The sequence below is a fragment of the Ammospiza caudacuta genome, chromosome 1 (assembly GCF_027887145.1).
Source record: "Ammospiza caudacuta isolate bAmmCau1 chromosome 1, bAmmCau1.pri, whole genome shotgun sequence".
Lineage (NCBI taxonomy): Eukaryota > Metazoa > Chordata > Aves > Passeriformes > Passerellidae > Ammospiza > Ammospiza caudacuta.
The window spans coordinates 132,913,917-132,938,004 of record NC_080593.1 but is presented as its reverse complement, the minus strand read 5'-3'; the positions used below and the strand labels follow the sequence as shown (position 1 = coordinate 132,938,004).

Below are 24,088 nucleotides of genomic sequence, written 5' to 3'. Positions count from 1 at the left end.
AAGTAGTCATATGCAATGACTCAAAAATAAATTTTGTGGTTTTTACTGACTGTCTCCTAATAAGCTTTTTGTTTGCTGTCTATAGGACCCTTTACACGTCCTCACCCTGCTCTGTGGAGGATGGTTTTTGGTAAGTTTGTGTTTCCAACTTTTGCATTGATTTTGCAGGACCTGCCTTTTTAGCTTTCTGATGAATGGAATTGTCATGAAACATAATTGTGTGTCAAACTTGTGTGAATGTTACTTTCCTCCTGCTCCTGAGCAGTTGCTTATAATCTATTCTTAGTTATGTCTGGGAATTTCATTGTAGTCACCCTGTGTTGGGATGGTGTAAATGAAATCACGAAAAAGGGATCATTAATTCTGTTACAAATCCTGTTTTGTGCTTCCCAATCTCCTTCCCCCACACCTTTCCTACTTTCAGCTCTTCCAACCCCAGCTACTGCATATGCTGTCTGATTTTTAAACACAGTTGAGTAGTTGGTTTCTTTTCCTTATTGGCAAAATATGCTGTTACTTTATTTGTTTGCTAAATTGCATAGGTTAACATTTATGAATATTCTTGACATGTATGTATTCATATTCTTAACTTATTTCATTAAAAGTACCTGTAAAAATCAGTTGCATTTACAGTTCCAAAAATAATTCTGTTAGCTACAAAACTCACAAGTGAAATCCTGCTCCTTAAGCATCTGAATTACACAGCAAAATCATGAGGAATTTTATTTTTAAATAATTCAGGGTTCACAGAGCATATACTAGACTGCACATTTGCTTATTTTTTAGGCAGACTGAATGTTCCTCTCTCCTGCCACCTTATATCTAAAAATAAGTAGGTTCCCAAAGTAGCTGATTACTCATCTGTTGACATTGAGAGGATACTGCTGATTAGACAGTTCTCATTAAACAAACCTACTTCTTGGAAAGTTTAGGAAACATTACTCCTACTGCAAACACTAGATCCTACTGCTCACTTCAAGTTTCACCACATGTAGAGTGAAAGGTCATTCTCAATGTTGATGCTGTCAGAGCTTGACCCCTGTACTTTTGGGAAAAGGCTGCATGCAAAATCAGGAGCAGCATTTTTCCCTGTGTAATTCTCCTTCTGGTGTGGTTCATTTAGCTGTGTTTCAGTTCTCAGACCCCTTCAGTAGATGAAGGGCAGGACTGGTACATCCTCAACATTTCCAGATGCACCCTGGCCTGCAGGCTGTGCTTCATTTAGCAGGGTGACATCTGTTGCCCTTGTGTTTCTGGGAGGGACTGCACAGGACCATGCACGTACTTCCTGTGCATGTATGTGTCTCTGAACAAAAGTTGCTTTCTGGTGTACACTGTGGGCTATCAGCATGTGAGTCCTGGTTATGGTTTAAAAGGCCTTTTTAAAATTGCTGCAGTTTATTTTGAATGGCAGATCCTAAGTTTATTCACATTAATCTTTCTGCCTTCCATGACGTTGCTGCAGGATACATTTGAAGCTCTGGAAATGGTGTTTGTATACCTCCTCCAAATGTGGTCTTGGATATCTGGGATCTTGTGAGTAATGTAAAGATATGGTCCCAACAAAAGCTTCATCTGCCCACAGTGCTACACCTAGGGCAATAAGTTTTTCTTTTTAAGAAAAAAAACCTTATTCAGACTGGAAGAGTGAAATGGTACTCCTAAATGCAGTTGTGTTCCATAATTTATAATGATGTGAAAAGAAATAATAATCATATTTATCTTTAAAAGGTTCAAGCAGCAAATTTTCCAGCTCACAAAAGTAACTCAGACATGCATTAGTTTATACTTACTCTTTATTACCAGCACAGCTCAGAATTGCCAGGTGGCATTATTAAGTTGATCTTTATGTTGAAATCTGTGTAAAGGCTTAGGGACTTACATTAGTGAGACCAAGAATACTTAAAGCAAAGGGACAGAGCTGATGCAATCCTGGATGCTAATGTATCTCTTACTAAGGAGCATCCTGATCACAGCCTTGTACTGCACATGTCTAAATTGATTAGGCTGATTTTGTTCCTGCAGTTGAGCATGTGTTGTATCACTAGTCACAGGAGGGGATACGAAGGGCAGAGTGCTCAGACATTGCCATCTGACTGGGGTCTCTTCAGCTTTTCTGTATGTTGCTGCTGCATATAGAAATTCATTTGTAGAACAGCTGTTTGAAAAGAGCTTTTTGAACTCTATGTTCCAAGCAGTTTTGAGCATGATTTTAAAACTGAGTCTTTTTGCAGGTCTCAGTGTGCTCTATTTTCTGTTCCTGGTGTTCGTGCTCTTCCTCAACTTTGAGCAGGTAAAAGCAGTGATGTACTGGCTGGACCCTAATCTTCGATATGCCACAAGGGAAGCAGATATTATGGTATGTATCCATGGCACTTTACTGTACGTACTTTAGGCATGTTTTATATGAGTGGGAATGGATAAATCTAAATTTGTTTCCATGACCAGTGCAAGTTTGTGCCTATACTTGACAGAACCAACAAGTCCTTTGTGTCAACAATTTATTTACATTGACATCAGCTGGTGTGAAAAAGAGTCTTCTCAGTATTTTTTTTTTTTTTTTGCTAATGTAGATGTTTGGATGAGTGTGCAATTTGGAATAGGATATATGTTTGCAGTGGGGTAGTTTTAGATGCTTTTTGGTAATAGATATGAGGATGGATACTGAAAATAGACTTAGCAAGGTAGTATCTAAATGAAGCTGAAGCCTGTATGGTATGTGTCCCAGATCAGGGTTTTTGATGCCACAGTGCTGCACTCAAAGAGCTTTGGTCTCATCTTGTTGCTCTGAGCTTAGTACATTGCTGTTGTGCTATGGAGCCTGTGGAGTATGTGTTTGTATGGCAACTGCAGGACTCTGCTCCCTTCCAGTCAGTCAGCAACTGAGCACTGATGCTGTTACCATTGGGAAATTATTTCCATAGACCATAATCTGCAGTGGCATAGAGAGCCAGGCTTGTTCTTCTGCTCACTGAGCAGCTTGCAAAGAGTTTCCTTATGGAGAACATTCCCCTTCAGGTGGGGACACGAACAGAGAGCTGAGCTTGTAAAAGGAGGCCTGAGAGAAGGGTGTGAGTTATGCAGGGAGGCAGGCAGAACTGTGTGAGCAGTTGGGCACCAAGCAGAAGAGGAGGCTGTGTGGGGAGGCAAGAATCACTGATCTTGCCCTCCTCACTATCACATCAAATTACTCCTCACCATCTGACCAACATGCTCCCTTGACCTCGTGTTTGTGCATCTGTCCACCATGGTCATCTGTTGACTGCTAGGTGCTTCTATAGGGCTCATGCCTCATGAGTAGGGAAATTGACTGGCTGTCTTTCACACATGGCAATTTATTGCTTATGCAGACCAAGGCACAGCACCTCATCAGCTGCAAACTCGTGCCCTGTAGCACGTGGGGGAATGGAAATCTTCACAGGGCAGTAAGCTCATGCTGGCTGATTGATAGTGAGGGCTGCATGCATGCTCCTTGCCTGGAAAACTGCATGCTTCAGGTACTGCACCTCAGCCTGTCAGCAGTACATGCTGTGCAGCTCTGGGCTGTGACTTTGGGTTCTGCAAGGAGCCTCCTGTGCTGCTGGAGAGGTGAGGGCAGCCTGCCCTTAGGATGGGGGTAGGGCACATGGCTAAATGGAGCCCCAGCACCAGTGTCAGTGGTGTTGCTGAGACAAGGAGTCTGTTGGTTTGTCAGATTCACCTGGCTCTCCTGTCATTTAAATTAGAAATTTATTCTAGCTAGGGGAGGACTAGTATTACTACTGGCACAGAAGCACAGTACAGCAGATTCCCTGACTGTAGCAGTCAGTGGAAACTTGCCCTGGTCTGCTTTGCAATCCAGGTATTGTCATTTGAAGTTGGAGTAAATTTTTAAAATGCAGCTGTAATGAAGGCTGCAGCTTGGTCGCTTGCTCAGGACTAGCAAAGTTGCTTGGGTATAAAAAAAGTTCAACACATTTCACTGTATGACTGGCAGCACTGCAGCTGGAAAAATGAGATAGGAAAAAGTAAAAATAAAATAAAAAAGCAAGAGCCATGGAAAAAATCTTACTTTCGAAATAGCCTCATTGTGCACTCATCATAGGTATCATAGTGTAGCAAGGAGCCAGCACCTTCTGTGGTGTGTTCCATGCTTCTCATGCTGGCAAAGGAGCCAGTTTCAGTTCTCTTGGTGCACTAAAGCTGCAGGTTTACCATCCTTAGAACAGGTGGTGCACCTTTCTCTGGCCAGCAGCACAGGCACAAGAAAGCACCAGCAGTAAGGGTGAGTTACAGTAACCTACACAACTCCTATCATCCCACAGCGGGACTTAGCTGCCTGCTGCTAGACAGATTTATATGAAATTGTGCTTTCTTCTCTTTGTGGTGGCCAGGATTTAAATCTTTCTCTGCTATCTCATCTTCAACGTGATTAGTGTTCATTTGTGCAGGATTAGCAATAGTTCTGGCCTGAAAGAGAATTCTTGATTTAACAGCACTGAGCAGTGCTGAGTTGTCACCTGCAGGTGGCAATGTGTATTTTAGGAGGATTAAAGAGCAAAGATTTTTTAAAATATGTGTTTCCTGTTAGGAATAGTTCAGTTTGTGCCCAGTGATGAGACAGAACCCCACATTTGCAGCCTCCTGATGGCATGCATTTTTTCTTTCTGGGCAGTGATTTCTAGCACTTGCTGTACAACATGTTTTGAGAACCTGGTTCCTTTGTCATTGGTGACTAGAATATTAATTGGTCTTCTTAAGGAATCTGCTGCTCATCTGTGAAAAAACGTTTGCAAGTTCCCTTTGATCTTCCCCTAATTTTTTTTCAGTCCAAGCCTGTGGCTGAATGTCCTCAATATGAATGGGTTCTAGGAAATTGCTTTCATGAGGAAAATAAGACACAAAAGATACTCAAGTGAACATTGACATGAGTAACATTATATCAGAAACTGAGGAGGATTAGCCACTAATGAGCCCAATTTGAATACCAGGCAACATGAATGTGGAGAAATCAATTTCAAATCAAGACTCCAAAGAAGGGCAAATAAGTATTTTCTGGAGTATTGTTTGCTGGTTTTATTGTTATGGATTTTATTGGTTTCATTGTTTCTCTGTCACTTAGGAAATATATGCTTCTTCAGGCACCAAGGTCCATTCTGTTTCCCTCTAAATTAGAGCTGTGATGGCAGTACTGAGTCTTAATACTGGAAGTTTTTTGCCACAGTTTAGAAGGATAAGAAAATGAAATAATGCTGATTTTAATACCTTATAATTCCAGGCTTAATGCACTGGATGGAAAGATGTTTCTTCTTTCTGAAGTTGTGTGTTGATGGAGTAATTTTGTTCTGGGTTTTTTCTTTTCCTAACAGGAGTATGCAGTGAACTGTCATGTAATCACCTGGGAGAGAATCCTCAGCCATTTTGACATATTTGCTTTTGGACATTTCTGGGGCTGGGCCATGAAGGCTCTGCTGATCCGCAGCTATGGGCTCTGCTGGACTATCAGCATCACCTGGGAGCTCACTGAGGTAGGGCACTTCATCTTAATTATCTGCAAAGGGAAGAGATGTGCATTGGTCTTGGGGGAAGAGTGAATGTTACTAGAAGGATGGCTCTCTACTTCTCAGTAGAGGTTTACAGTTTAAGTCTTATAAGCCAGATGAATAATTTATGCAGCTGAATGAACAGACAACAGCAAGCTGGGTTTTTTGTAAGTGATTTATTACTGCTTGAGTAGAAAAGAAGTCTCAGTCAGCCTATTTGTGCCATTCATAATTTGTTTTCTGCTGTTATAAGGATCATGCTACTTTTTCTATTTCACATATTTCCTGATTCAGAGCAACTGTTCTCCTTTTTCACTTTGCAATATCTGTGATCTACTCTCTTGGTCCCTCACATATAACAATATCGCACATTGTGTATAGTGATGCAAATGTACAAGTGAAGTGGAGTTGAGGAATCTTCTTGATGTAAACACCTGAACTTAGTCTTTAAAATCAGTTTTCTTTAAAGCTTGCTGTCTTGAGAATGGATGGCTTATCTGATAAAGCATTTGTAATTTAGAAGCATAGATGAGGATTTATTAGTCTAAAATTAAATTTTGGGTTTCAAAATCCTGGTGCTGTGAGTTCCTCTTCAAAATGTGTTTTTGTTCTGTGGCATTGAAGGATACTATGTTTTCTAAGTGATTTTGAAATTGATGAAGATTGGGATTTCACAAGTACCCATTCACAGAAAATACCTCAGCTAGTTCTTGTACTAATTTTTTCCCTCTGGAAAATAATGTATTTGGACTTGTTTCACTCATACTCTTGCTGTTCATCATACAACCCTTGTCTTCAATTTGATACAGCATCAGGTGTCTAGTATTCCCCTTGTTGGAAGGCACATTATTGGAACAGATAATGTGTTGGACAAGGTTCAAAACACAGATATGTTATCACCACTCAAATGGATTTTTGATAAATCAGTTAATTCAGGAGAGTAATTAGAAACTTCCAGAAGTTATCATGGCAGTTACTTAGGGATTTAGCTGAGTATTTCCTATTAGCATTCATGGATTGCAGCCAACTCCTTGGCTCATGCTCCATACTTTTGGATTAAAGTTGGAGAGCAGGCAGACCTTGGTCTCATTGTGAGAAAGCAGCTAGAGAACCTTAGAGGCTGTCAGGCTAACACCTGTGCTCTGGGTCTTGCTGCCTCATTGTCTGTGACTTCTGGTGTCCTTGCCTGGATGTTACTGACATTTGTGGGCTATTGCCCCTCTCAGGCTAAATTAATCAAAAATATGAAAGGGAAACTTTACCAGGACAATGAACAACACTGTATCACTTGGTTCCTGAAGAGAAAGTCAAGTTTTCTTTTTTGTAAAGGTTGAAATCCACATAGCTTGGTCAAAAAAAAAAAAAAAAACAACTGCATTTGATACATTTTTGCAAGAGTTTTCACAGGAATTGTCATTGCCAGTATTAGTCACTGTAATGTACTGTAAATGAGTCAGCATTCATTCGTGTTGTATACAGAAAACATCCTTGTTCCTTTTCTCAAATCTGATATTTTTCAGTGCTTTATGCTCACATCTCTGAACAAAAGATACTTTATTACAAAATCACACCAAAAATCTTCCACAGCCACAGTGTACGTACATTAACTGACAAGAATTGCAGTGTGTTTGTGGAGGTACATTTAGTTTGCTGTGTATTTTTTTAATTATCTCCTTGAGTATTGCTGAGGGACTGCTTAACACATGGCTGTCTTGATTTCCTGTCCATAGGTAACTTCTCCAGTCTATTTTTTTTAATTGCAGTGATTTTTTTCATAGAATAAGAAAGTAAAATTATTCTTCTTAAAGGAGAAAGAGAGGCAGTGAACCTTTTTTGTAGCTCTTGGTAAAATATATCTTGCCTTAACTCTGGCCAGTTGTTCCCCTCACTGCATCAGTGGAGTGAAATGTCCTCTTAACTTCTTGAGCCATTCTGTATTAAGTATAGCAGCAAAAATTGTTGAAATGCTGTTGAACTCTTAATTTTTTTACAGTCACTAAATTTCCTGAAAATAGAGTTGAAATAAATAAGTCCTAGGTCCTGAACACCACCATGCTTTAGTACTGGCAGTTTTTACAAATGCATCCATTTTACTTGCTGCATCTTGTTGCTGGTTTACAAAACATACTAGTTAAAACTATTTAGCAAAAATGAAACAAAGATTGTCTTAATTTTATTTTTTAAAGCACAAACCACCTTATTTCCTCCAGGAAATGCAGTTGTTTGTGTTTGTTTCATACATTTCTGTTAATGTATTGTGTATCATCTTTGAGAAGCAAGGGCTGCATGATATCCTTATATACAGCATAGCCTCAACAGGGAACAGGGAGAAGGAAACCTCTGATGCCTTGTGTGATTCTGTTCAAGGCCTTCTGAAGTTCATGGGAGGATGTCCATCAAATTTCAGTGGCTGTGGCTCATGTCCTTTTGAAGTATGCTGTGTACTGAAAAGCTGATTTTTGAATGTGTACTTTAAAAGTGAATTTATATTAATTCTGTGCTGTTCCTCACCCAGAGTCTTTTTGCTGTATTCTGTAGCTCTTCTTCATGCACCTTCTGCCTAATTTTGCTGAATGCTGGTGGGATCAAGTCATTCTGGACATCCTGCTTTGTAACGGGGGTGGCATCTGGTTGGGCATGGTAGTTTGTCGTTTCTTGGAGATGAGGACCTATCACTGGGCAAGCTTCAAGTAGGTCTAAATTAAAGCTTGATAAGCATTGTTTTGCATGTAAAAAAATAGCATGGAATCTGCCTGTGCTAACAGTGCTGTAATTTTATTTTAAATGTTGAATATCAGTGTCATAGTAATGTTCCTGTATGTACATGTTTGTAAATGTGACTCTGTATATGATTTTCCTTTGCAGTTTCAAGTTACAAGCATTGATGCCAATGGACAATACAAATAGTAAACTTATTTGCATTTTCAGTTTATTTTGTGTGCATAAAACTTTGAGGAAGTCAGGGAGCAAAACAAATTGTGATTGTTTTTTCATCATATATTTTTTAACTAGATTTGGGCTCACCTTGGTGCACCATTAGTGTGGCAATCTGTCAGCACTAGAAATTGCAGTGAGGGCATGGGCCTGATGGTACCTGTGCTGTGAATTGCTTTACCTCATTGCTGACCTTCTAAAATAAATGGAGTAATTGTAAAATAAAGAGGCATTTGCTGTGTAAAAGGGCAGCAGCTTATGGCCTAATATGTCAGTTCCTAGCTGTCCAGGTGTGGCTTCTTCCATAGCTTTTTGGCCCTGTCCTGCCTTCTGCCCTGCTAGCTGGTAACAAGCATGGATGTCTGCACATTACCAATGATATGCATGAAACAGGGTCAAGTAGAGTGAATTCCCTTGAGAGAGGGAAAAGGAACTCAGATCTTGATTTCCAAATTTGTATCTTGTGTGAATTTCTGTACTGCTTTCTTTTTTTGCTCACAGATTTGTTAATTACTCTAAGAACCATCCAGCCTTTAGTCTGAATTCAGTTCTCCTGCATTTCTATTAGAGTTGATGGTCCTTCTGTCTTTAGAGGGGTTCACTGAAAGTTTAAACAGCAGACTATCTATGGCACAACTAGTCTTTACTGTCTTTGTGAAATAATCTTTCCTCATATTCTTTTTAATGCATGAGTAGATTTTTCTGACCTTTAACATGAAGATGCTGTTTCATGAGAATGAGAAGCTTTTACTTGTGCCCTTTTAGTTTTTCTTTTTTTTTTCATTTAATAAATACAGATCTTAAAGTTTAGAAGATTCTCCCTAATCTAAGCTCTCTCTATCCTAGAAGAACACAAATATTGGAATTATCAATAATTTTTTGGTTTTTTTTTTTATCTAGAAGGGCCAGAGAAATAACAGGGTGAAAAATGGCTTCTAGTCCTGCTAGTCTTCCTTCAGAAGAGGAAGCTCTGAGTTTTTCTTAGATTCTGTGTCCTTTGGATGCTGTTGCTCATCTGAATTAATATTATCAAAAGCAAGAATCAGTAACACGTCAGATGAGCCTACATTATAATTCCCTTTTGAAATGGAATTTAAATGCTTTCTTGCTTTTAACAGTGTTATCACTCCTCTCCAGGAGATCCACATGCATCTGCTATCAGAACAGCAGGACTTGTGTGTGCTGGAGGTGTAGTATTATCAAACCTGTGGAGCCCAGTCCCTGATACAAATAATGAATAATGAATCTTACAGATTCTTGAAGGATTGATGTCAGTGAGCTCTAGAACAAGGAGTGTTTGGGGCAAGAGCAGTAGCAACATAAACTAGGAAGAAATAACCTCTAGATTTTCATTAAGGAAGTTGCAGAATTGCTGTCCTTGTTTCTTTGCGAAGAGAATGATAAATGTGTTTTGTAGTTAGTTACTGAGTTATTGACTGAGGCTAGAGAAGGGCAGAATTTTCTAGCAGAATACACACCTTGACTGAAATGCTTAATAGATTATTTTTCTGAATCCCCCCCCTTGCCTGGTGCATAGTTGTGTCTGAGAAGATCTCTGCTGACCAAAAAAATGTGGTTGTTCCTCAGAAGCATCAGTAACAGAGCTGTTGCTTTTTTGGTTTTTTCCTTCTGGCATATTCCTTGTATTTACTGCAGGCATTATTTTTCCCAGGGACATTCACACAACCACAGGGAAGATCAAAAGAGCTGTGTTACAGTTCACCCCAGCCAGCTGGACCTACGTCCGCTGGTTTGACCCAAAGTCTTCATTTCAGAGGGTGGCTGGAGTCTACCTTTTCATGATTATTTGGCAGGTAAGAAATCAATTCTGTGAAATCAGAGCTGCCATCAGCTCAGTTACTTGCTGCCTGTGTTGGACTAAAAAAATATTCTGATGGACTGTGTGTCTGTTACTGAAGTACACAGTTAAATGAAGTGATGATGAGGAATTGGACAGGGCACTTTCATGGGAGTTATGTGGTAGTTCAAGAGTGTAATTACAGAATCTGTGGAAAAAGCCAAATGTTACAGATTGCTGTATTGGCTTTTTGCATTGACACAGATTTAAAAACTGCTAGTTAGTAGAGTTTAGGTGGTGGAATTTTAATTTATTTTTATTTTGTTGTGTTGATGTGACGGGATTAAGTGTGGTTTGTGTGGGGAGTGTGTGTTTGTTTGTTTTGCTTTGCTTTTCTTGGATTTTTTTCCTTTCCCATTGACTGTTGAACGGATCAGTGATACTCAGAATACTGTCATTGGTCCAGCAAGACTCTATAGTGTGTCACAAATGCTTTAAGATTCTAAAACTAAAACTTTTGTGATTTTAAAAAACAATCCTTATTTAGTGTTTAAAGGAGAACTATAAATATTTGATATAGTTGTTTGAGGTTTTTTTCAAATGTATGATCTCTTCTGCTTCTCTCCTAAAATTGCCTTGGTTATTTGCACTTGATTTAGGATGTGCAAGTTATCAGAAGATCTCTACAGGATGAATTAGTGTCTGGTCCCTTAAAGAGTTTTGGGAAAGAGAGCAAATACTTTGATAGAGGTTTCTAGGGGAGAATTCTTTGTTTTACTAGTATATTACTTGTTTGTCCTAGCAAAAGACACAGCAGGAATTCCTTGTTTTAGTTTCCATATTAATCTTTGCACATTTTCTGTACTAATTCATTAGGAATTATGTAAGTTGAACATTATTAACTAGCTTTTTTTTTGATCTAGCTAACTGAGTTGAACACATTCTTTTTGAAACATATCTTTGTGTTCCAAGCAAGCCACCCTTTAAGCTGGGGGAGAATTCTCTTCATAGGAATCATTACAGCACCCACTGTAAGGTAAATTTTTTGCTTCAGTGTTTTTTTTCAGTTTAAAGTAGCTTAACTTCTAGGCTCCAAGAACTGCATAAAGTTTGTGAATATGTATGTACATTTCACAAATGTATGCTTTTGCCACCATAAAATGCAAAACAATACTCTCTTGTCAATAAAATGTAATTCCTCACAAATAAAATAATGAGGTAAAATGTACTTAACAACTGTGTTGCCATAGGGATGCAGAGCCAGTCTGTTCCTTCTCCTGTTTGTGTAGGATCTCCCTGTTTTGTGAGGTAGCTGCATATGTTATCCTTGAGGACTGCATGTGAAAGTATTCAAGTTAGTGAGTCAGGTGCTCCCAAAAGTGTAGATGAGGAAAACCAGAGCTGTTGATTTTTCTAACAGCTCCTGATTGTGATTGAGCAGTAGCTTATTGTGAGAACAGAGCAATATTTATGCAGCGTTGACAGCTGTATAGGAACATGAATCTGCTTTTGGTCATGCATGCTGTTTTACCTTGTTAGCAAAGTTCCTTAATTTTCTTTTTTTCCCCATTCCGTAGTTGGAGGTAGACAGAATGCACACAGATCTGAATTTAGAAGCAGAGAATTCCCTGTTCATGTCCAAAGTGATGTTACCTTGGACAGTTAAATGACAGCTATGAATTGGTTTATTCCTCAAATAGTGTCTTAAGTTATGTGCAGTGATTTCACACTATTAATTAAATCACCCAAAATACACTGTGACCTCTTGTATAGGTGAATTTGCATGTTTGTTTTTTTTTTCCTTTGTAGCACTTGCACTCCTGTAGAAGTCTTTATTCTTTAGCAGTCCTTGTATTGTTGGAGTAATAACACTTGTCTTCTCCATCTGTCAGTGGAAATCAGAAACTGAGAACAGAAACTTTGATTCCACTTCTTTGGAATTCCCCTCTCAAAACTCCTAAATTTCTGGAGCATAGAGAGCAGAGCAGAATGGCCTCCATACTGTTTTCAGAATAGTGAAAAATTTTACTGTTCTTGAGAGGAAAATATGCCAGTGGTTAGACCATTCAAACATAATATGGAATAGCCATATTCTTTAAAGCTTCAAGCCCACATTTCTCAAGAAAATGTGGTTGTTAATAAATAAAAGACAAACTGTGGAAAAAAATGAGGGATTCTCTAATTCTTTTGAAACTGTTGCAGTTTTTTTATAAGAATTGGAGACTCTGGAGAGGCAGGAGACAAATGTTGCTAGCCTACTAGTTTGGGTACTTTCCCAGTCCTTGCTCTCAGGATTGTTTTCTGTGTTGTCTCAAGCTATTTGATATATGTGATAATATGTCCTGCTAGAATTGAAGCCATCTGGTAGACATCCAGAAGGATTACATGTGAATTTAACCATCACCACTTCATTTTCACTGTAGATACATCTGTATCAATTTTTTTTCTAAATGTAAATATTCTGGGGACTTTCAACTTCACTGAAGAATTTTCTTTCTTTCCTTCTCAGGCAATACTATGCTTACCTCACAGACACACAGTGCAAGAGGGTGGGAACTCAGTGCTGGGTGTTTGGGTAAGTATTCTTGCTGCATTCCTGAAGCACTTGGACAATTGTCAAGGATGGGTCCAGCACAGGAACTGGCAGTTCCCATGAAGCCTTGTCTTGTTTTGGTTTTGCAAGCTCAGAGGAAAGGGAAATTCTGAATTTGGAGGAAGAACATGGGAAGTAATGGAATGAGTAAGGACAACAGAAGGAATAACTAGGAACTGGTGAATAAAGCTAGGCTCTTTCAAAGCACCATTGGCCTTTCTGCCCATTCTTAGTCAGGTGAGAAGGAAAAAGCTCTTACCTCTACAGCTTGATGGCTGTAAGGGTGAAGTTTCCCTGGCTGCCAAGGTGGGCATTGCTGCTGTTAGCAGCATCACAGCAGAGGACAGTGAAATGAGGCATGGTTATCCACTCTTTCTGTGAGTGTGCTATGAACCATGGTGACCCTGACTGCAATCTCTTTTTCTCTTTGAGAATACCTTTAAATGAAGAGTTTGCATGCTTGCTTCTGAAGAATTGTTAAGGATACAGAACCCGTCATCCTTGGTCCAAAGCTCTCACTGAACACATTAATGTAACATGTCAATAAATAGATACCCAAATATGTCTGCAGGATTGCTTCTGTGTCTACTGCAATAGAACATTGACCCACAGTCTGATCTGTACTTATTCCATACACACTTCCCACTTCCATAGTGAGAAGTGTGTATGGAATAAGTATTCTCCTTCCTACTGCTTACTTCTGTAATCTGCTAGAAACAACAGAGCATCACTAGGAGTTGCTGTTGATTGCAGAAAAAGATGAAATCTTCCAGTAATGTAACTATCTAGAATATAATTTTTGAAGCAATTAAAAGAAGTATATGGAACATTCATCTCTGTGGTAAACAAGACACTTCTAAAGGCACAAATGGAATTTTAAGCAGCCTAACTATGGGTATAATTAAAATTAGTGCCTTTCATTAGTACAAAACTGTTTCCTTTCAACTTGACATAACTATTGCATCACTCTTGATAGATATAAAGTGATGTAAAGCATGAACAAGGTCAGTGCAACAGTCTTGCTGAAATTGCACTATTTTCATTAATATGACGCCTTTCAAAAAGGAAAATTTGTTAGAATGTTACAAGACCATTTTGCTTGAAAGAAAACTTACCACATTTAGTTCTATGGAGTGCTCTCATCACCCTTCAGTGGGACACTAACACCCTTCACTGTTAGCATCCTTCTTTCTCTTTTCATCAGCTGTAATAGCTTTCCTATTGTAAAATGTGCTTAACCCAAGTATTCTTGACAGGAATAACAGAAAGAATGTATAAGTTCAGGGCAAACAGCTGTATTTTTGGAGTCCTTATTAAAAATAGCCTATTGTTTTGTTTATGCCTTTGAGTATATCATAACCCTGTGCTTGTTTTCTGATGGCGGTCTTTCTCTTCCCCTTCTGGTTTCATGATTTCTTACTCTGCAGCTGGATCAGTACAAATAATATAAAACAAGAAGGAAAAATAGTTACTAAAGAGAATAATACTGCTCTCAGTTTTTTGCTAATGTGCATCTCATTGATTTGTGTATTGGTCAGTTGGGTGTTACTGCCACATTTTTAAGTTTTGGCCCCATTTATCATACTGGAAGTCACATTGAATAGTACAGGGAAAGCTGTGATTTATTACTTATACCAGGACCATCTCTGCAATACCAGTGATTTAGTCAAGCACACATTTTCCTTCCTCTTTTGTGGGGGAAACTGGGTCTTCCCTGAAAGGCAGTAGTGCCATTTTTTGGTGAAATGGTCATTGAGAGTGCTGGTAGGGAATGGGTACTGCAGTGTCAAGCTTGGGAGACTAGAACACTTGATGTGATGTGAAGTGTGTCTGCACATAGGTGAGGAGGAGTTTTCATGCATTGCTCAGATGTACAACCGGAAAGCCTCTATTGAGCAAGCTAACTATCACACTTGAAATTTAATAGTGTTTTTCATTATTTGCTTCAGATTGAGATGAGTCAATTTCCTGCACTTTTAATGCAGGTTTTTAGTGTCACTTTTCTACACTTACATTGTTAAACCTACCTAATTTTCTCTTCAGGACCTATACAAACTAGATTTATTTTCATGGCAAACAATAGAAACTTTGGATTCATAAACAAGTAGTGGAAAAGCCTTCATAGCTTTTGATCCTGAAAAGATGTAAACGCCTGGTAGCAGAGAGAGAGATTGAGATACTTTTTTTGATCCTTTTAATGTCAGAGAGGAAAGTAAAAACTGCATTTTTTCCTCTCACATTTCTCCCCAAATCCTCTGAGGCTGTTGTGTGGACCTGAGTTACAGACAAACCCGAGCAAATGCATGGGTTCTCAGAGAATTTGAAATGTTGTTTCATAGGAATGTTCTCATATGTGAAAATATGGGAAATACATGTGAAGCAAACAAACTAGACAATTTAGAATTATAGTAAATTTACATCTAGTAGAGAAATAAACAAAGCTCAGTTCTAGTTCATCCATCAAGGGAGTCTGTTGGGTGTTCAGCATGGAAAAGAAATTCATATGTGGTGAGAACTGAAGCACAGGGGTAGGCACAATTGAAGATTCTCTGCTATTGACACACAGTCCTTGTTCCCTTGAGCCCCATGGAACAGTGAACTCTCAGTCAATCACTTTTTGTGTGCTGTTTATGCTGAGAAAAGTGTACATAGAAAATGACATTTGTCAGAGCTTCAGTTAATGGTGGTGTCAGGGAGGTGAGTGCTCACTAGAGGGTAGTGCTTGTTTAGAGCTGACAGTCTGGGGTCTGAGTTGTGAACATGTGAGTTAAATCCTTAGTGTTTTTAATCACTCTCCTCCCTGCTTTCATTTACCCATAGGGTAATTGCCTTCCTTGAAGCTATTGTGTGCATCAAGTTTGGACAAGATCTTTTTTCCAAAACACAAATACTGTATGTTGTGTTTTGGCTTCTCTGTGTGGTAAGTGAAATTTCTCATGTGAAACATAAAGCATGACAAAAGCATTGAAAGCATCTAAATAGCTTCCTCTCTGAAACGTTGGCAGCAGGGGATCATTGTGGGGCAATGCTGATTAAGAGCCTTATGCATGTCCTAGTAAAAACAAATGCTAGATGGCTTAGAACTCTCATTGAAGGGACTAGAATAACTTCTCATTTCTTGACATAGCAGATTACTGGTGCTTAACAATGAAACAAACAGTAGTTATAGGAGGCTTTATCTTTATGAGAGATGATGTCAGTTTGATTGAGCCTAGCTTTGGTGGAGTTTGCTGTAGTGCCTGCTGGAAATGGATAGTGTTAATAAGCAATGTGTGTTGTGCCACACTGAAGTCTTACAACTACATAAACAGCCCTCATTTATCAAGCAAATCATTCTCACTAAGCCTGTAACTTTCTGTACTTCAGTGTGATTACTGCAAATGCAGCATGAAATGCCCATTTTATAACAGTAAATGGACATTTGTCTTGCCAGACTTGTAACTCTGATGCCAAGCACATTTTTCACAGTCAATGAAAAAGAAGGCATTTATAATGGGCTGACAGATAAATACTTCTCCCTTCTAATTGGGAACACAGTTTGAACAGGTGATGGGGAGTCAGAATTTATTGTTCTCTTATTTAGCCTGGTGATTTTATTCCTGCTACTTCAGAGGAGAGAAGTACTGAATTGCTTCTCAGGTCAGAGTACCACAAAACCAAGTATGTAACCTAGCCTGAAGCATGGGGCAGAGAAGGAGAATTTGGTTTTCTCCCAGTCTGGTGCTTCTTGATAATATACCTACAAGTGTCTACCAGCCCTTGTGTGATGACTGTACGCAGTGTGGACCGAAATCCTGCTGGGAGTGTTACCTGTGGGTGATCTGGATGTATTTTCCTGCTCCCATTGAGAATTGTTCTGCATACCCCATGGTGGCAAGCTCTGTGTAGCTTGAAGTTGACACATGAGTCTTACTCATCCTGACAAAAGATGCAGGGAGAAACAGAGCATGAAAGTCTAAATGTGGCATCTCCAGGGACTCTGAGACCTTGAATCAGCAAGGAATTTGGAAAAAGTTTTACAGATTGTTTTTCTTGTTGTTCTTTTTCTTCTCCCCCCTTGTTTAGGCCTTTACAACTTTCCTGTGTTTATATGGAATGGTTTGGTATGCAGAGTACTACGGCCACCGAGAAAAGGTACTTATATAAAAGAAGCCTGTCTTTTTTTCATTCCAGAGTTAAAACTCCAAAGCTCCTAGATTTTGGAATTCTTGACCAGAGTTAGCATAAATAGGGATAAGGGGGGATGGTCTAGAGTGTAACTGAAGTCAAGAGAAAGAGCTCCGAATTCAGCAGGCCTTGGACAGATCCCAAATTACACTGTGGTTTCTAAAGAATGCTGTCCTCTTAGTTACTCAAAATGAGGCCGTAATTTTAGCACAGCATTCAAGGATGAATGGTTAGCTAATGTTCCCATTGCACAGGTGGAATGCTAGGGGAATATTAAGAATACTTGGTTACACAACAGATCACGTGGCAAGTGGTGAGTTCTTACTGTATCATCTATGTGGTGCCTTCTAACTAGGAAGGGAAAAGTCCAAAGTACTGTCTGAATGTTTTATGAGGACTTCTGCTACGGTTTCTAAGTCCATTTCCAAGTGATAACATGAATCACCAGCATCTCAGTGACATGTGTCCTTGTTTTGCAGACCTTATCAGAAAGTGAAGACAGTCCATACAGTCCAGATGCTTCCTGGCTTCATTCTAAATTCAGCAGAGGTATTGGTACTTCTGTAGCTGTATTCCTGAAATGGTATAATTAAGGCTCAGCACTAGAAAATGAGGCTTAAGAAATTTCCCTAGTTTCAGCTGGACTTGTTTTAACATCTCTGCAGGACCAATGCAGATAAATCATCTACAGAGCTATTTTTCTTTGCTCACTTTTAAATTCTGATTCTTGGAAATGTATTTTTTTTTTAATGTATCAACTGATTTTTTTCTGTTGTTACTCCAGGCCACTATTGTAGGTGCTGGGAATTATGCATTTCATAACTGTTGTGAGCAGGTTTTCTCTCTGAACATTGCATGTTTGATTTACTGTACTTTTATTTCTTCTTGCTAAGAAATAGTCAGCAATGGGCCCTGGAGCTTGTGTTCTTACTGACTTTTGCCTTGTCTGTGCAGTCCTGATGGTCATAAGCAGCTTTCTCTGCACTAAGCAAAGGCAGCTTCTTTCTGACTTCTTTTCCCTACACTAGAGGTCAATTATCTGTCTCCTCCATAGGCTTTTTGGTGTGGTCTTGCTTATTGAACATATATCAAAAATTCACACCTGGAAGTTATCTGTCAGAGTTTATGTTCCAGGTGTTTGTAAAATTAAAAATATTTCTTATTTATCATAAGTTTGAAAAGCATCTAAACCAGATCTTCTTTATATTTCATACATGATTTTTCTGGATGTTTATTCTCAGTTTAGTAAATTTGTGAACTTTTATATTTTGGAGAAAAATTATTTACACTCAGAATGTTTTTTCCATTTATGCATGCTGGAGAAATTTGACTAAAAAACCCCTTCTCTGTAACTTCCTGTTACTTCATTAATTACAGGCTTCAAGCTTCTTTCACATTTTGTTCTTGATTTTGCCTAAAGTCTTATTTAAGACTTTGCTTAAATAATTCTTTCCTCTTATTTAGGACTTTGCTTAAATAATTCTTAACTTCTGCCACTAAGAAAAATGAGGAGGCTTAATTATTGATATGATTTAAATTTGAAGATGTTTCACCACTGTACTCTTCTATAGCAAACTTCAAATTTTTTTTTTTGGGTGGGGGAGGGAGGAGAGGGAAGAATTTTACAGGAGTCTTAAGAATTGCTTTAAAAAAACTGGGCCACTAGATGGAGTACAAGTATCAACCAATTTGTATTAGCCTGAAATAATCCATATTGTTAACACTCTAGCTCTAAAAAGCCTTACTGCCTTTCAGATAGGAGCTTGACAATGTCAACTAAATAAATAAATAAATAAATATTAATTAAATTTATATTTATTTCTCAGCAGGTGCTGACAATAGTCCGCCAAAACATTCAGTCAATAGTGAAAGCCATTCATCTAGAAGGAGGAATCGACACTCCAAATCAAAAGTATCAAATGGAATTGGCAAGAAATAAGAGTGGTATCTAAAGACATTCTACAGTGTGACCAGAAGTGACAAAGAAGATCAGACCTGGCTCTGAATTACGAAATGGAAGACCATTTTTAAATTAAAGTTTAAAAAAGGAGGTGTTGAAGAGAAGGATGATGAAGATGGAGCCACCAGTGTAGCGCAGATTGTTGCCTGATGACACTTGCCATTCACTGATCTAAATTGTTGCCTGATGACACTTGCCATTCGCTGATATAAATTGTTGCCTGATGACACTTGCCATTCACTGATATAAATCTAGTTTCTTCAGTAGGTGGCATCAAAAGTTCATGAGGGGTATACTGGAAAAAAAAGTTGTTATATCATAGCAGGTACTCCCTGGTTTGTGTTCAGGTGTTGCAAGGTCATTTTTAATAGATTAGTTGAGGACTTCAACCCAAAGGTTAGTAAACTGATAGTGAGTTGGTGTGGTTGACTGAATTTTTTGGTTTGCTTTATTGTGTTGTTTTCTAGAAGAGTATGCAACCCTTTGACTAAAAGCAGCTCTGCCTTTCCTTTTCAGTTTCACAACAAAACTTTCCCATGCAACTGTTAGTAAGTATTTAAAAATTTCATATTGCTTGCTTTTATTTAAAGGCTCTTTAGGCCTTATGTCAGGGTTTAACCAGGAAGCAAATGGGTCCAGGTTTCTTGTAAAGGATGTGAAATTGATTTTCAAACACAGGGATTTTTTTTTTCTACATTGTCCTCCTGCTTGAGTCATACATATTCAATTTTTAAAAGTTTTTAAAATACATATATAAAAATTGCTTCATAGTAGAGGGCCATGCCTCCTGTCCTCAGTGACAAAGGTCATGTTATTTCATTGTTTTTCCTCCTCTACTGTAGTGTGTTTTGCATTTTCAAGTGTAAATATGTCTTTTTTTCACGTGTGCCACATTGTGTGCAGTGTTTCTTCCTACTTCCTTCTATTTGCTTCCATCCTAGCTGGACCCAGAAATCAGTTTTCAGACTGATATCAGGAACTGCTTTGAAGGCTCAGATGCCCTGCTTGAGCTTGGTGATAAGGCAGTTTTTTGCTGAAGCTGCATTGCTTACTATCTCCATAAACAATTATTTGTGAAGACTTGCAGTAGTGTTTGGTGTCTGAGAGGCAGCATGATGTGATAGAGCCCATTGCTTTGGTGTTTCCTGTCATGCATCAGATACTCAAAAGCAAAGTCTCTCTTTTCTGTCTTGCAGTTTGGTTTTTTTTTTTTGAGAAGGGTGATTTACTTTTTGTCTGAGTGTTCTTTTGGGTTTTTTAAATACATTAATTGTGACATCTAGCAAAGTGGATGATTCTCCAGCAGTGAATGTAATGATTAAGTCAAGAGGTAAGCAATCATGAGCAATGAGTTTCTGTATTAAGTTATCAAAATGTTTTAGTGCCAATTAAATTTTGAGATTCAAGGCATTCAGAGGGGTAGGTAGCTTAAGCAAGGATAAGTGATACCCATTAGTTACTTAGTCTTTATGAGAAAATAGGATTTGCTTTTTCTTTGACTAATGTTACTGTGATTTGCCACAGGCTAGGTACTAAAGAAAAAATGCAGCAGAGATTTTATGCAAATGTATGATACTGTAAATAGAAGAAAGTATCCTGTGTAATCCATCAGTTCCTATGTGCCACAGATTATCAATGTTTTCAATGCACTTAAGTGTTGCTGCTGAGCTCTTCAGAGGCCTTTAATTTCCTACCCTGCTTTTCAATCAAACATGGAGCTTGGAAAGTGATGTAGTAGGAGCTGCTGTATCATCATTGCCACAGTGACATTTAATGTTACATGAAAAAATATGTTAGGAAGATTTTCAGGCTCTCCTACAGCTACTTGGTTTTTATTCACACTATAGCAATTCCATATATTGCCTTTGTATTTGTAATGTACTACATATTGATGAATGTATTTGTAGATTTCTTTGTATACTGAGACATGTTATTTCTTTTATTTCCTTGGTTAAAAACTCAGTCTGTGTAAGACTGAAGAGTGGCATTGTAAATTTTCTATTGATTCAATACCAAAGCAAGAGATTTGAAATCTAATGGTTTGGGTATTTTAAGTACTGTGGATTTCCAGTGTGAGAGCCTGTTTTGTACTTGCAAGGGGTATACACACCAACTATGTGTACAAAGCTTACATGTGTAAACAGATGCTGAAGTACATCATCTACCTGCCTTGGGGACAAGCACATGTTGTGCAAATGTAGGTCTGGTGCTCACATTGCCGAACTGCACCCTAAAAATACTCGAACAGAAATATTGAAGTGTCATCTTGATGGAAGCTGACTTCTGTACACTATTACAACAGCTTTGTTCTGAAAAAATGTTGTTTGACAACACATTTAAGTTATTTCCAATTAAGTTTTTTTACTTTAAATGTTTGTGTTTGGTTGGGTTTTTTTGGTTGTTGTGTGGTGTTTCATTTGGGGAGGGGTTGGGAGGGTGTTGGTTGTTTGGGTTTTTTTGTTATTTGTTTTCAGGGTGTTTTGGTGGTTTTTTTGGTTTGGTGGTTTGGTTTTTTTTCTTGTGTTTTTGGGGTGTTTTCTTTCTTTACTTTAAAAGAGAGATTGCTAGGGAAAAGGGAAACTTAGGTAAACTATTCAAGTGCTGCTTGGTAAATGGCACTTTGTCTCCTGTATCAGCAGTTCTGGCTGGAATTCTCATGTGTTCTCACAAGTCCTCCACTGACTGACAACTGTATTTTCAGCCCATTTCTTTGGATATGAGCTTTGCACTGGAAGGCATTGGAAAGGTGCTTTTGATCACTGCTGTAAAATTAGTGATCTCAGTTTTATCAGCTACTGTGCTGTTGCTGAATTCTGTACGTGTGTAACACCTATAAATGACAAATCACTGAACTGTTTAGCAACAAGCATCCATGTGTGAGTTCTGCTGCTTGAACAGTGTTTTGTAACAGTCACAGATGTGCTGTCCTGTTTTAAACTACTTGTTCTGCCACAACCTCTCATTCCTGCTTCCCTGCTTCTGATGTTCTTTCCTTTCTCTGTCCTCCAGTGATCTCCCGTGCTGCTGTGGAGAGATTGGAGTTGGCCCTCGAGAGGCTGTCCATCAGTGTCAGTCATTGAAGGGAGGCTAATTTGAGGCAGCGTGGTGTAAGCAGAGGGTGGTGGCAAGAACCTGAAGTAGATTAAATAAAAATGGAGAGTTTAAAAACAGATTTATACAATGAATCAGAGCTCGTGTTGAGTACTGAGTTGCAGTATTAAGGTTGCTGCATGGATCATACACCACATCTTGTTAAATATTTTGAGCGTGGTTTTGACCAATTCTTTTGTTACTCTTCTGTGAAGATCATCATTTTATGTTCCAGCTTTTAAAACTTTTTTTTTTTACTTTGTTATCACAAGAGGACACAGATGTTACCACATGTTTAATAATTTTTGAATAGAATTGCTTTGTATTGATTGCAAAGTATTGTATTTAGCAATAATTGTGTAAATCAAGCCATGTCACTGGAGTGTGTGTTTGTCTGTACCTGTAAGGCATAGGAAATTGACATACTGCCTTTAGAAGCTCTTATGTTTTATTCTAAGTGAATGAATTTTGACAAATGTGGTGGTTCCTGGGCAGCCTACAGTGAACTCTCAGGTTTTGCTGTAATTTATTATTTTGGGGCAGCAGATCTGATAACAAGAACAGTTACATTATCCCTTCTGAAGTTTTTCTAGTATACAGGATCAGTTCTTGTCTTACTAGTTATTTTTGGGTTTTATTTATTGTTGGATGGGAGAGCTGAGTTGCAAGATGGTCGCATGGCAGACCTTCAGGGAAGAAACGAGGCCTCCTGTACAGGGACTGCAGGACAGGCTGTCACCAAGTAAACAGCCAGTACCAAGTGCCACTGAGTGCCTAAATCACTTTGCTTTGCTTTCCACTGCTGACAGTTCCCACAACAGGTCTTTACCTATGACCTGTTGTGAGCTGTTGATTGCTCTTCAGAGCCAGATGTGTAGTTTGTAAAAGAGCGCAGCTTTCCTTTTCTTCAGTTCCTTCTCTGTACAGACATTGAATACTGGGACTTTCTGATTTGCTGGGAAGGGCTTTCCTTCAACATCTTTTTGAATTCTGGTTTACAGAGAGGCCATAGTTTCTAAGGTAGTAGTAAAGTTAGGGATAGCCTAACTTAAGGACTTAAGCTTGTTCATAGTGTGGGAAGAACAGCTGAAGTCAAGTGTTCAGTTTGTAAACCTCTTCTGAAGGGTGGGAAAATACCTGATTAAAAATTTGTAGGAGCCACCTCTCTCAGAACACTGCTTACTACATTAGAGAAGGGGAGGGTGTTTATCTTTTCATACTTCATTAAAGCATTAAAAATACTGGGGAAAAATGGAACAATGGAAGAAACTTTGTGTAAGAAGCAACACTTCAAAAATGTGCTCCTTGATAAGCATGGTGCTCTACTGCACTTGAACAATCAATCTTTGTTTTATGTCTTGGTAGTTGCTCTTGAGGGTGGAGCTTAATCAGCAGTGTCAGATGGACCTAGTGGCTTCATTTGTGCACAGTCACCTGTGACATAACTTGCACACTATTAAGATCATATGATTTGGCCCAGACTAGAAGCTGGAGCCAAAAGCTGGCAGCATGATTGAAATAGGTGTTGGTGTGCCTAATTGAGTATCTGAGTGCTCACATTCAGCTCTGTCCTGTTAATGTCTGCATGGGCCTAAGTACTACTCTCCTGAGCCACCTGTTCCCTCTGGTATATGCTGGAGCATTCTAATGTACACGCAATTAATTTTAACCAGAGGTTTCTGAGCTGCTTGGATGCTCAAAGTACCTCCTGCAGTATCCTAGCTCCCTTTGTCTGCAGGTGTGATCTGCCTTCTTATCCGCACCACAGTTTTGTTCTCTGGAGCCATGGCAGGCCCTGGTCCTAATACAGGAAATAATTGTAGTTCCCTCAAGGTGCAGTTTCCCATTTTAGTGGAAATGTGTTTTGGACAAACACCCTGCCCATGTTACTCACTTTTGGTTTAGTGTGGCTGGTCAGGAATTGGGCACTTACATATTACTCAAAGAAAGTAGGACTAGGAAACCATAAGCACTTCATGCAGTGGGCTGAAAGGTACAAGGACACCCAGACTCCTGGCTTATGC

General features: G+C 38.8%; 1 protein-coding gene across 2 annotated transcripts in view; it reads left to right on the top strand.

Annotated features, from left to right (window-relative positions):
- Window positions 1-21,345, top strand: part of PTDSS1 (phosphatidylserine synthase 1) — a 28,374-nt gene extending 7,029 nt beyond the window's left edge. The window contains exons 3-13 of one of the 2 annotated variants that reach the window (XM_058802782.1): window positions 86-130; window positions 2,235-2,359; window positions 5,349-5,507; window positions 8,061-8,212; window positions 10,129-10,270; window positions 11,178-11,290; window positions 12,764-12,829; window positions 15,668-15,767; window positions 16,913-16,981; window positions 17,494-17,563; window positions 18,844-21,345. In XM_058802782.1, coding sequence (XP_058658765.1) covers window positions 86-130; window positions 2,235-2,359; window positions 5,349-5,507; window positions 8,061-8,212; window positions 10,129-10,270; window positions 11,178-11,290; window positions 12,764-12,829; window positions 15,668-15,767; window positions 16,913-16,981; window positions 17,494-17,563; window positions 18,844-18,953 — 1,151 coding nt within the window. In that variant the 3' untranslated portion in view covers window positions 18,954-21,345. Of the gene's footprint in view, window positions 1-85; window positions 131-2,234; window positions 2,360-5,348; window positions 5,508-8,060; window positions 8,213-10,128; window positions 10,271-11,177; window positions 11,291-12,763; window positions 12,830-15,667; window positions 15,768-16,912; window positions 16,982-17,493; window positions 17,564-18,840 lie in introns of both variants that reach the window. The other variant, XM_058802775.1, reaches the window with a different exon arrangement.
- The last annotated feature ends 2,743 nt before the right edge of the window (window positions 21,346-24,088 follow it).